The following is a 13,913-nucleotide window of genomic DNA, read 5'->3' on the forward strand; positions in this document are numbered from 1 at the left end:
CGATCCTTAAAGAAAGAAGACATTTGAGATGTCCTGGAATGGAAAGCCTCATCCTCTGAGCAGATGTGGCAGAGACGGAGGAACTAGGAATAGGGAATGGCATTTTTGCATGTGGTGGGGTGGGAAGAGGTATATTCGAGGTAGTTATGAGAGTCAGTGGGCTTGTAGAAGAAGTTAGTGGACAGTCTGTCTCCAGAGATGGAGACCACGACATCGAGAAAGGGAAGAGAAGTGTTCGAGATAGAGGAAGTGAATTTGAGGGCTGGGTGGAAGTTTGAAGTAAAGTCGATGAATTGACGAGCTCAGCATGGGTGCAGGAAGCAGCACCAATGTAGTCGTCAATGTAACGAAGGAAAAATTGGGGAGCAGTACCAGAATAGGTTTGGAGCACAGACTGTTCCACATAACCAATGAAGAGGCAGGTGTAGCTGGGTCCCATGCGAGTTCCCATAGCTACACCCTTAGTCTGAAGAAAGTGGGAAGAGCCAAAAGAGAAGTTATTAAGTGTGAGAACCAGTTCCACCACTACCCTCCTACGGTAGAGACTTCTTCTCTGTAGGCTGCCTCATTATTATTTGAGATTAGGCCAATCAGTGCAGTGTTTTCAGCAAATTTAATCTGCAGTTTGGAGCTGTGGGTGGCGACACAGTCATCGGTATACAGAGAGTAGACGCTTTGGACCCTGTGTGACTGAAATTAGAAGTTCCAGAGCTATCAGGTGTGTTGTTACAGGTAAAACATTGCCACAGAATTTGAATTCTTCGAACTTTGCCCATATTACTTAAGCATGAAGACAGATTAAAAAAAAATTGCCCGTTACTTCCTCAATCCAGCTACAGGAGTCATTCATCAGGCTCCACAACTTTCAACGTCTGGTTAAGTGCGATGCAAATTTAACTCGTTCATCAAAGGATCACAGAGCAGATTCAGCAGGCGACAGGTAAGTAATTATTTTATTTCATTCACTTGCTTAATTAATTAGTATTGACAGTCGAGTTAAAAGTGAACTTTATAAAAGAGAAGCTACTCATTTCACTCTATACTTAATTGCATTCAGGAAGGTGAATCTGTATAGACCACTGACACTACAACTCTCTAAGACATGTCCTAGTTTTGTCTTTGCTATTAATGTAACGGAAGAGTTGCTGCCTTCTGTAACCCTAGCTTGTAGAGCTGGCAACAATATAGGGAAACCCAGCAGAATAGAAAATCATGAAAATAAATTCAATTTGAAACTACTTCTCCTTTTCACTGATGCTCATCAGACTTTGAGATCTTGTTTTCAGATCACAGAAAAAACACACATCATTGTATGATTGAAGTCCAATCCTTCAGGGGAATAACAGGGTTAATATATGAGGAGCATTTGATGGCTCTGGGCCTGTATTTTCTGAAGTTTAGAAGAATGGGGGTGGGGAATCTCATTGAAACCTATCAAATATTGAAAACCCTATATAGAGTGTATATGGGGAGAATGTTTCCTATAATGGTCGAGTCTAGGACCAGAGATATCAGCCTCAAACTAGAGCAGAGATGAAGACCAATTCCTTTAGTCAGAGGCTAGTGAACCTGTGGAATTCTTTGCCACAGATAGTGTGGAGGACAAGTCGTTGGGTATATTTAAAGCGGAGATTGATAAGTTCTTGATAGTCAGGGCATCTAAGATTAGAGGGAGAAGGCAGGAACAAAGGGTTGAGATGGATAATAAATCTGCTATGATGGAGTGGTGGAGCAGGCTCAATGGGTTGAATAGCCTAAAATGGCTCCTGTGTCTTCTGTTTTTATGGCCTCACACTACAACGTGTTCTGTGAATAATTTATAAGATGACTTACAGAAATAGCCTGAGAAACATTTTACAATAAACCATGTTTATGCAGAACAAAGCAAGAAAAAATTTGTATTCCTCTTGTTGCGAACTGAAGCAAACAAAGACCATAAGATATAGGAGTAGAATTAGGTAATTTGGACCATCCAGTTGGCTCTGCCATTTTATCATGGCTGATCCATTTCCCTCAGCTCCAATCTCCTGCCTTCTCCCCGTATCTGTCCATGCCCTGATTAATCAAAAATCTATCAACCTCTTCCTTAAATATACCCAATGATTTGGCCTCCAAAGCCTCCTGTGGCAACAAGTTCTACAGATTCACCACTTTCTGGCTAAAAAAATTCCTTCTCATTTCTGTTCTAAATGGACGTCTCTCTATTCCAAGTTTGTGTCCTCTGATGCTAGACTCCCCCACTGCAGGAAACATCCACACCATATCGATTTCTTCGAGGCCTTACAACATTCAAAAGGCTTCAATGAGTTACCCCCCTCATTCTTCTGAGTTCCAGTGAGTATATGCCCAGAGCCATCTAACACTCCTCATATGATAATCTTTTCAATCCTGAAATCATTTTTGTGAACCTCCTTTGAACCCCCTCTAATGTCAGCATGTCCCTTCTTAGATAAGGGACCCAAAAATGCTTACATTACTCCAAGTCAGGCATCACCAGTGCTTTATAAAGCCTCAAGATTACATCCTTGCTTTCATATTCTAGTCCTCTTGTAACGAATGCTAACATTGCATTTGCCTTCCTCACCACTACCTCAACCTGCAAATTAACCTTTAGGGAATCCTACATAAGGATTCCTAAATCCCTTTGCACATCAGATTTTTGAATTTTCTCTCCATTTATAAAATAGTCTACACTTTTATTTTTTCTACTAAAGTGTATGACCATACACCTCCCAACACTGTATTCCATCTGACATTTCTTTGCCCATTCTCCTAATCTATCTAAGTCCTTCTGTAGCCTCTCTGCTTCCTCAAAACTTCCTGCCTCTCCACCTATCTTTGTATCATCTGCAAACTTGGTCACAAAGCCATCAATTCTATCATCCATATCATTGATATATAACATAATAAGAAGCATTTCCCATACCGACCCCTTGTGGAACACCACTATTCACCAGCAGCCAACCAAAACCGGCTCCATTTATTCCCACTCTTTGCTGCCAATCAGCCAATTTCACTTTTATGTTGGCTTTGACTTCGCTTGTCAGCTACGGTTCCATCATTCTGCCTTTAGAATACTTCTTTGGGATGTATCTATCCTGTGCCTTCCAAATTACTCCCAGGAACTCTATTTATTGCATCCCTGCTGGTGTTCTCTTCCAATCAATTTTGGCCATCTCCTCTTTCATGCCTATGTAATTCCTGTACTCCACTGTAATAATAATATATCTGATTTTAGCTTCTCTTTCTCAAATTTCAGAGTGAATTCTATCATATTATGAACATTGTCCTGTAAGCATTCCTTTACTTTAAGTTCTCTAATCAACTTCAGTTCATTGCACAACATCGAATCCAGAATAGCTGATTCCCGGGTGGGCTCAACTATGAGCTACTCTAAAAAGCTATCCCTTACGCATTCCACAAATTCTCTCTTTTGGATCCGGCGCGGACCTGATTTTCCCAATTTACCTGCATACTGAAATCCCTCATGACTATTGTAACATTGCCCTTTGGACATGCATTTTCTCTCTCCTGTTGTAATTTGGAGACCATATCTTTGCTACTGTTCGGAGGTCTATATATAACTCCCATCAGGGTCTTTTTACCCTTGCAGTTTCCGAGCTCTAGCCACAATGATTCAACACCTTCCAATCCTTAGTCACTTCTTTCTAAGGATTTGAATTCATTTTTTACCAACAGAGCCACCCCACTCCCTCTGCCTACCTGCCTGTCCTTTTGATACAATGTGTATCCTTGGATGTTAAGCTCCCAGCTACTTTCTTCTTTCAGCTACAATTAGTGATGCCTACAACATCAAAACTGCCAATCTGTAACTGTGCTGCAAGTTCATTTACCTTATTTCCATATACTGTGTCCATTCACACATAACAGTCCTGCATTCATCACCCTTTTTGATTTTGTCCCCATTTTACATTGCAACTCATCCTGTTGACTGCAATTTTTCCTTGTCAGCACCCTGTCTCACTAAACATTGTTTCTGTTTGTAAAATAATTACCCCCTTCAGCCCTATCACTCCGGTTCTCATCCCCCTGCCAAATGAGTTTAAACCTCCCAAACAGCTCTAGCAAACTTGCCCACAACTATATTGGACCCCCTAGGGTTCAGGTGTATTCCGGCCCTTTTGTACAGGCCATACAGTACCTCCCCCAGAAGAGATCCTAATGATACAGAAATCTGAACCCCTGACCCCTGTGCCAGTTCCTCACCCACATGTTCATCTGCCAAATTATTGTATTCTTACCCTCACTAGCGCATGGCACAGGCAGCAATCCAGAAATTACCACCCAGGACGTCCTGCTTTTCAGCTTTATAGACAATAGACAATAGGTGCAGGAGTAGGCCATTCGGCCCTTCGAGCCAGCACCACCATTCACTGTGATCATGGCTGATCATCCACAATCAGTACCCAGTTCCTGCCTTCTCCACATATCCCTTGACTCCACTATCTTTAAGAGCTCTATCTAACTCTTTCTTGAAAGCATGCAGAGAATTGGCCTCCACTGCCCTCTGAGGCAGAGCAGATCCACAACTGTCTTGCTGTCTAGCTCCCTAAAATCTCTCTTCAGGATCTCCTTACTTTTCCTACCTACATCACTACTACTACTACAACATCGACTCAGGCCTAGGGACTGGCATCGGGCACGATGACGGACTCTCCACTTCTCCCTCTCCCTCATCAGTGTGTTCAGTTCATCTACATTAGCCACGCCGCTGTCTTCTAGGAGCGTGTTGACCATTGTTTTGGGAGGGCGCCCAGGGTTCATCCTCCCATGCTTGGGCTCCCACAGGATGACTAGGCTGGCAGGTAGCTTGGGGCAGCATAGACAGTGCCCTGCTAGTTGCTGTCTTCTCACCTCGATTTTAGTGGTGAGCATTGGTAGGTCGTCATAGAGCTCGATGTTCGTCATGTGTTGTTGCCAACCCATGTCAAGAGCCAACTGGAGCATTTGTGTATAGCAACCATCTAGAGACTTCCGCATAGTCTTGGTGAGGGTCCACATCTCGCATCTGTATGTGTGAATGGACTCTATGACTGTTATGAAGATCCTCTTTTTAAGCCCTCTGGTTAAGTTCGACTTCCAGATTTCCTTCATGTCGTTCATAGCCCTCCACGCCAGCACCACCCGAATCTTTATGTCCTTCTCCGAACTCATCATTCTTGACCTGAGGTACTTGAAGTCAAAGACTTTCTTAATAGTATCATTCTTTACGGTCTTGAGAGTACCTACTTCACCCTCCCCATTTAAAATGCTGCTATCCTAATCCAGGACATGCCTGACCCTGGCACCTGGGAAACAACATGCCATCTGGGTCCGCAGAATCTCATCTCCACTCCTGTAACTGTGGGGAATCCAGAGAGAAAAACTACTTACTGTAAATCACCTGGTATGATACTTATCCTTCAACTTGAGTATCTACTTCAGCGTAAATTGTGGTTAGCACAAAGTAGCCCAAGGAATATCCTGCTGCTCACATATTTTAATGAAGTTAATTGTCTTATCCAAAAGAAAACAAGTTGACACATTGCAATAGAAAGTAAGGTTCAGAGGTTGGGGTTACGTACAGAAGAGGACAATCCAAATAAAAACTTAACTCTAAAGAAACTTCACAAGAGTTGTGGACTCAGCTCAATACATCGCTGGCAGATCCTACCCCACCATCAGAGGTATCTACTGAGGAGCTGCCTCAAAAATACATCATCTATCCTTAAAGATCTCACCACCTGAGCCATTACATCTCCTTGCAGCTACCATCTGGCAGGAGGTACAGACACTTAAAGTCTCACACAAGCAAGTTTAAAAACAAGGGCTCAAACAAGCAGATTTAAAAAGAGCTATTCAACTTCAAACAATGGCATCATGTCACAACTCTAAACACTACCATATGGAAAGAAACCCTTTGACCATCTTGAAAACTTTGCAGTATAATGGACCTTATTTTTGTTCTAATTGCGTTCTTTCTTAAAAAACTATGTATAATTTATGTTCAATTTATGATTTTTTTCTTGTGAATAGGTAATACTATATGCCTGCGATGTTGCAGCAAGTAAATTTTTCATTTCACCTGTGCATAGCGTAGCGTAATAGCATAGCGGTTACCACGATACTATTGCAGTTCGGGGTGTCAGAGTTTGGAATTCGATCCTGGCCCTCACTGTAAGAAGTCTGTATGTATGTCCTGTGGAACGTGTGGCTTTTCTCCAGGTGCTCAGTTCTATGTTCATCTTACCTGTGGAAAAATGGGTAAAGCGGAATATTGTAATCTTTGCTTCCTTCAGATGCCTATGACTTCTGTCACTACCTGATCATCAGCAAATGCTATTCTGTTAGTTTTCTATCCAAGGCTATAACTTACCAAGACCAATTAACGTACTAACTAGTACGTCTTTGGACGGTGGAAGGAAACTGGAGCACCCAGAGGAAACCCACACATTCCACGAAGGGGTTGTACAGCTTCCCTACAGAGGATGCAGGGATTGAACTCCGAACTCAGACACCCTGAGCTGTAATGGCATTGTGCTAACCGCCACTTTACCATGGCACCCACTGAGTGGGACTTAACCAATGGTTCTGAGAGGAGCTGGCTGCTGTCAGCCATGTGTAGCTCAGTTTCCTTTAGATTGCCATTCATGCCTAGACAATCATGTAAGCCTGAAATGATGTGGTCAGATTCCAGTCCACTTCACCCCTTTTCAACTGCTGAATTCACTACTGAGGTGCTGCAGAGAGGGTTTTTATTTCAGACTTCTAGCACCTGCAAAAATTTGTCCTTTGTTTTATAATATGATACAGTAGCTTATTGCATTGAACATTATCTGATTTTTTTTCAATATTTTTTAAATTAATTTTCCACATAGGAGAATAGAGTTCAAGAAAGAAGAAATATATCAAATACATTATACTGTATCGCACATACAAACTCCTTACTCTATATTAATACAAATTGATTAATTCATAATATTGAAATATAGTAAGTTTATTATTATAGAAAAAAAATCTAACCCACTACCAAGACCAAAGCTGATTAGTAAAGAAGAAAAAAAAAGTATATTGTTGACCATCATCTGTGCTTTAACGGCAAATCAAAGGTTTTGAAAATAGTTCAAAAAAGGTCCCCACAATGTTTGAAAGTCTTGATTAGATTCAGAAATTGAACACCAAGTCTTCTCTAAGTTTAAACATGACATCACATCACGCAGCCATTGAACGTGAGTGGGTGGGGCCGCATCTTTCCATTTAAGCAAGAGCGCCCTCCTAGCCATAAGAGAAATAAAGCCAAAATGTGCAAATCAGATTTCTCCAAAATAATATCCTTTCCTCCAACAATACCAAATAAAGCGGTCAAAGGATTAGGCTAAAATTTTATTTTAAAAAGCACCGAGAAGGTTTGAAATACTTCTTTCCAATATTTTTTAAGACTTGGGCATGTCCAAAACATATGAATGAGTGAAGCTTCTCCATTATTACATTTATCACAATAAGGAGATATATCCAGATAAAAGCGAGACAACTTATCCTTGGTCATATGGGCCCTATAGACCACTTTAAATTGTAGGCGAGAGTGGTGAGCGCATAACGATGAAGTGTTAACCAATTTTAAAATTTCATTCCAAGTTTCCTCAGAAATTAAAGTCTGTAAGTCTTGTTCCCAAAGATTTTTAATTTTATCTAAAGGAACACTTCTCATTCCCAGCAACATATTATAAATATTAGATATAGATCCATTATAAAAAGGTTTAAAATTAAAAATTACGTCTAGTAGATTCTTATCAGGACTTTTAGGAAATGTACATATTTGAGACCGTAAAAAGTCTCTTATTTGTAGGAATTGAAGAAAGTGAGTTTTGGGTAAGCTATATTTCACTGACAGTTGCTCAAACGAAAGGAATCTTCCCTCCACAAACAAGTCCTGGAAGCATTTAATACCTAATCTATCCCATTCTTTAAAAGCCACATCTATCATAGGAGATTTAAAAAAATAATTAGAAAAAATGGGACTTGAAAGAGAAAATCTCAATAAACCAAAGTATTTTCGAAATTGTACCCAAATTCTCATAGTGTGTTTAACTACCAAATTGTCAGTTAACTTACTCAGGGATAAAGGAAGTGAGGATCCAAGAAGAGAAATAATTAAAAATTTATTAACAGAGTTAACTTCTAAAGAAATCCACATCGGACAATCCTCACGATTAATGTAATATAACCAAAATGTAAGTTTACGTATATTAACTGCCCAGTAATAAAACCTAAAGTTTGGTAAAGCTAGCCCTCCATTCTTTTTAGCTTTCTGAAGATGAATTTTGTTTCGTTTAGAACGCTTCTTTTTCCATTTATAGGATGATATAATAGAATCAAGAGAATCAAAAATAGATTTAGGGATAAAAACAGGTAATGCCTGAAAAAGATATGTAAATTTAGGTAAAATATTCATTTTAATAGAATTAATTCGACCAATCAATGATAACGAAAGATGCGACCAATTTGATAGTGTCCTTTTTACATAATTCAATATGGTAAGAAAATTTTCTTTAAATAAGCACTTATAATTTTTAGTAATTGTTATACCTAAGTAAGTAAATTGGTTTCTTACAATTTTAAAAGGAAGGTTAGAATTAGTTGATATCCAATTATTCAAAGGAAAAAGTTCACTCTTACGTAAATTCAGTTTATAACCTGAGAACTGGCTAAAACAGGAGAGTAAAGGAAGCCCATGGGATAACGAAGTCTCAACATTAGAAATATAGAGCAATAGATCATCAGCATAAAGCAAAACTTTGTGGGTAGTGCCTCTCCTTAAAATACCAGTAATATCATTAGATTCTCGAAAGGCTATGGCTAAGTGTTCTAAAGCCAGATCAAAAAGCAAAGGACTCAACGGACTGCCTTGTCTGGTGCCATGCTGAAGCTTAAATGGGTTGGAGTTCTGAGAGTTAGTAATAACTCCTGGCGGAGGGAGCTAAATGAAGTAATTTAATCCATTGAACGAAATCAGGTCTAAAATTGAATTTCTCTAAAATTTTAAATAAATAATTCCATTCAACTCTGTCAAAAGCCTTCTTAGCGTCTGGGGATACCACATATTCTGATATCTCCTTAGAAGGAGAATAGATAACATTGAATAATATTAAAATGAGAATATCGATTTTTGATAAATCCAGTCTGATTATCAGAAATGACAGATGGTAAAATATTATCTGATTTCTTATTCAGTGGTCAGGAGGAAGAGTTACCTTTATCTTCTAAAGACTCTACTTATTCAGAATGCCATTTCTGGATGTCATCTGATCAAATATTATTTGTGAGCTAGCTGATGTGTATGATATACTATTGAAAGTACATAAATGTCACTATATACAACTCTGAGATTAATTTTATTGCAGGCATTCAAGGTAAGTACAAGAAACACAATGGAATCAATGAAAGACGCATCTAACAAGACAGACAAACAACTAATTCTTGTAAACAACAGGAATTCTGCAGATGCTGGAAATTCAAGCAACACACATAAAAGTTGCTGGTGAACGCAGCAGGCCAGGCAGCATCTCTAGGAAGAGGTGCAGTCGACGTTTCAGGCCGAGACCCTTCGTCAGGAGCAGGCCAGGCAGCATCTCTTGGAAGAGGTGCAGTCGACGTTTCAGGCCGAGACCCTTCGTCAGGAAGCAGGCCAGCTCTCGGCCTGAAACGTCGACTGCACCTCTTCCTAGAGATGCTGCCTGGCCTGCTGCGTTCACCAGCAACTTTTATGTGTGTTAACTAATTCTTGTGTAACCTCATCCTTGAATTCCTCACTTGCAGATCCCAGTCAGTTTGGATTGGCAACCACATCTCCTCCACAATCTCCATCAGCACAGGTGCACCACAAGGCTGTGTGCTTAGTCCCCTGCTCTACTCACTTTATACCTATGACTGTGAGGCTAAGCACAGCTCCAATGTCATATTTAAGTATTGATTATGAGTTCAAACGTATATTTCATAGAGATAAAGATTAGAGCAAGACATTTGGTCAAATTTTCATTTGAAGGTGGGGCTCTATTATAGATTTACTAGCCAAGGCCAACTAATCCTATGTAGATAACAGCTCGAACCTAAGTCCAACCAGGATTATTCTTTGCTAACCAGTATCAGGGAGCATAAATGCACATTCTGAGCCCTGGCTCTGAATTACTTGTAGATGGGGATATATCTGTGACAACAATGAAGACTGAGAGTAATGGGTTTGGTTTTGTTAATTTTAGACTATTGTCTATTGTTGTATCTATTGCTTTTGTAGCCATCACTGTGAAGAGCAGGCTTGCATTATAATCCCGGATCCAACTTCTGAATGAAAATGAAGATTGCTGCATTTAATATCAAACAACTGGGGGAAGCTAAAATCTCCAAACAGGAAATTGTCTCAGATATCGTTGAGGTGAGCATTTGTGTATTTTGATGTTGTAAATTGTGGTTATCCACTTCACTCCACAGACGTGAGCCAAATTGTGCATCTATAAATTTGCTGATGATACAAGCATTGTTAATAGAATCTCAGATGGAGATGAGAGGGTGTACAGGAGGGAGATATGCCAACTAATGGAGTGGTGTCACAGCAACAACCTGGCACTCAACGTCAGTAAGACAAAAAAGCTGATTGTCGGCTTCAGCAAGGGTAAGATGAAGGAACCTAACCTGGTCCCAATATATCGATGCAGTTACAAGGAAGGGCAAGACAATGGCTAGACTTCATTAGGAGTCTGAAGATATTTGGTATGTGAACAAGAACACTCAAAAACTTCTATAGATGTACTGTGGAGAGCATTCTGACAGGATGCATCACTGTCTGGTATGGAGGGGCTACGGCACAGGACCAAAGGAAGCTGCAGAGGGTTGTAAATTTAGTTGGCTCCATCTTGGATACTAGCTAACCTGCAAAGTACCCAGGACATCTTCAGGGAGCGGTGTCTCAGAAAGGCAGCATCCATTATTAAGTACCTCCAGCACCCAGGGCATGCCCTTTTCTCACTGTTACCATCAGGTAGGAGATACAGAAGCCTGAAGGCACACACTCAGCGATTCAGGAACAGCTTCTTCCCCTCTGCCATATGATTCCTCAATGGACATTGAATCTGTGAACACTACCTCGCTTTTTTAGTATATATTATTTCTGCTTTTTGCATGATTTTTGATCTATTCAATGTACGTATATTGTCATTGATCTACTTATTTATTTTCTTCTTCTTGTTAATCTATATAATGTATTGCATTGACCAGCAGCTGCTAAGTTAACAAACTTCATGACACATGCTGGTGATTATAAACCTGATTCCAATTCCGATTCCATTCGAGAATTTGCAGTACTGTGCACGTATCAGGAAATTATTGTGGTTATTGATGTGACATGCAATAAAAAAAAATGACAACATTCAACAAATAAACAGAAGAATTACTGTATTCAAAATAAGGTTAGATGAACAGATATGGAATAAAACATGCATAAATACATAAATATCACCTTGTATTTAAAATGTAAAAGCACTATAAATGCTGTTTACATAACAAACAGCAATGTGCTCTGAGACATAAAGATTATTGTGATGCTGTTACAGCTCAGGAGCATTGGAGTTCAGAGTTTAGTTCTGACGTCATCTGTAAGAAGTCCTTATGTCCTCCTTGTGGAATGTGTGGGTTTCCTTTGGGTGCTCCTGTTTCCTCCCACTGTCCAAAGATGTATCAGTCAGTAAATTAATTGATCACTTTAAATTGTTCTATGGTTAGAATGGTGTTGGCTGGCGCGGCTTGAAGAACAGTAGGAGCTTATTTTGCACTGAATCTCAAAATAAATAAATAAATACCAACTGGTTTAAAGCACACCATAGATACTGACTGAATTACTGAGTTACTCCAGTGTTTTGCGTGTTGTTTTTAATATCAGCTCATCTGGAACAGTAGGTCTGGAGAAAGCAGTCAGTTGACTCCTTTTCTTCATTTGACTATAGAGCGGACAACGGTCTCTGCATGGTCTTGGTTGCTTTCTTCTCACTATTTGAAATTGCTCCAAATGTTCCCTCTTCAAGCTACCCTGCAATATGCATCTCATTGCATGCTGCCCATACACCCATCTCTGTTTAAGTTCTCTATGTCTTTGCATATAATGCCTGAAGATGGTCCAAATTAATTGATGCCGTAACTAGTTCCCACAGCAGGTTTCCTTGGAGGGGAAAGGATTCAGAGATTGACGCATATTTGGCAGAACTATTCATCTCAGCATCGCACAGCAACACTGTTGAGGTTGAGAGGGTTGAGAGCTTCAAGTTCCTTGGTGTGAAGAACACCAAGAGTCTGTCCTGGTCCATCCATGCTGATGTCACAGATGTCATGGTCACAAGAGCTCAGCTGTGTCTCTGCTTCCTCCAGAGGCTAAATAAATTCAACATGTCTCTGTCATCTCTTGTCAATGCACCATAGAAAACACTCTGTCTGGATGCATAATGGTTTGGTATGGCAATGCTCTGCACATGACCACAAGAAATTGTAGAGGGATTCTGGGTACAGCTCAGTAGTTCAAAGGAACCAGCCTCCCCTCTATGGACTCTGTTATACATCCTTCTGCTTTAACAAAGCAGACCACATAATCAAATAGCTCACCCATCATAGACACTCTCTCTTCTCTCCTTTCCCTTCAGGCAGAAGATACAAAAGCCTAAAAGCACATACCACCAGCCTGTAGTCAGCTTCTGTCTCACTGCTATCAGACTCCTGAACAATAAGATGGACCATTGGCCTCACAATCTATCTGGCTATGATTTGACACTTTATTGTTTATACGCACTGCACTTTTTTTAGTAACTTCTATTCAGCATTGTTATAGTTTTAGCTTCTTCTAGCTCAAAGTTCAAGGTAGATTTATTATCAAACTACATACTGTATATGTCAACATATACATCCCTGAGATTCTTTTTCTTGTGAGCATACTCCATAAATCCATAGAATAATAACCATAACTAAATCAATGAAAGACTGGCCAGCTTGAATGTTCAACCAGAGTGCAGAAAACAATAAACTGTGCAAATAAAATAAGAAAGAAATAATGATAATAAATAAATAAGCAATAAATATCAAGGATATGAGATGAAGAGTCCTTGAATGTGAATCGATTGGTTGTGGGAACATTTCAATGATGGGGCAAGTGATGTCGAGTGAAGTTATTCCCTTTGGTTCAAGAGCCTGATGGTTGAGGGGTAATAACTGCTCCTGAACTTGGTGGTGTGAATACTGAGGCTCCTGTACCTCCTTCCTGACAGCAGCAGTGAGAAGAGAGCATTTCTTGGGTGGTGGGAGTCCCTGACAATGGATGCTGCTTTCCTGTGACAGTGTTTCATGTAGAAGTGCTCAATGGTTGGGAGGGCTTTACTCACGATGGGTCAGGCCATATCCACTACATTTTGTAGGATTTTCCTTTCAACTGCATTGGTATTTCCATATCAGGCTGTGATGCAGCTTGTCAATGTACTCTCCACTACACTTCTATATATGTTAGTCAAAATTTTTAATTCATGCCGAATCTCCACAAACTCTTAAGGAGGTTGAGGCACTGCTATGCTTTTTTCATAATTGTACCTACTTACAGGGCCCAGGACAGGTCCTCCAAATAATAACACCAAAGAATTTACAGTTGGTAACTAACCCTCTCCACCTTTGATTCCCTGATGAGGACTGGCTCATGAACCTTCGGTTTTCTTCTCCTGAAGTTAATAATCAGCTCCTTGGTCTTGTCAACATTGAGTAAAGGTTGTTGTTATGACAACACTCAGACAGATTTTCATTCTCTGTTCACTATCTAATTAATTGATTTGTATAAAGGATATGCACTGTATCTTGGTAGGTAACAATAATTAACTGTACAATATGTTCTTAAC

The 13,913-nt window shown here is 39.9% G+C and overlaps 1 protein-coding gene across 1 annotated transcript in view; it reads left to right on the forward strand.

Moving 5' to 3' along the window:
• Positions 1-833: 833 nt before the first annotated feature.
• dnase1l4.1 (deoxyribonuclease 1 like 4, tandem duplicate 1) overlaps positions 834-13,913 on the forward strand; it is a 73,366-nt gene continuing 60,286 nt past the window's right edge. Inside the window, exons 1-2 of the mRNA XM_072280850.1 lie at positions 834-940; positions 10,292-10,429. Coding sequence (XP_072136951.1) covers positions 10,343-10,429 — 87 coding nt within the window. The 5' untranslated portion in view covers positions 834-940; positions 10,292-10,342. The remainder of the gene's footprint in view (positions 941-10,291; positions 10,430-13,913) is intronic.

Source organism: Mobula birostris, chromosome 16, assembly GCF_030028105.1.
Source record: "Mobula birostris isolate sMobBir1 chromosome 16, sMobBir1.hap1, whole genome shotgun sequence".
Classification (NCBI taxonomy): domain Eukaryota; kingdom Metazoa; phylum Chordata; class Chondrichthyes; order Myliobatiformes; family Myliobatidae; genus Mobula; species Mobula birostris.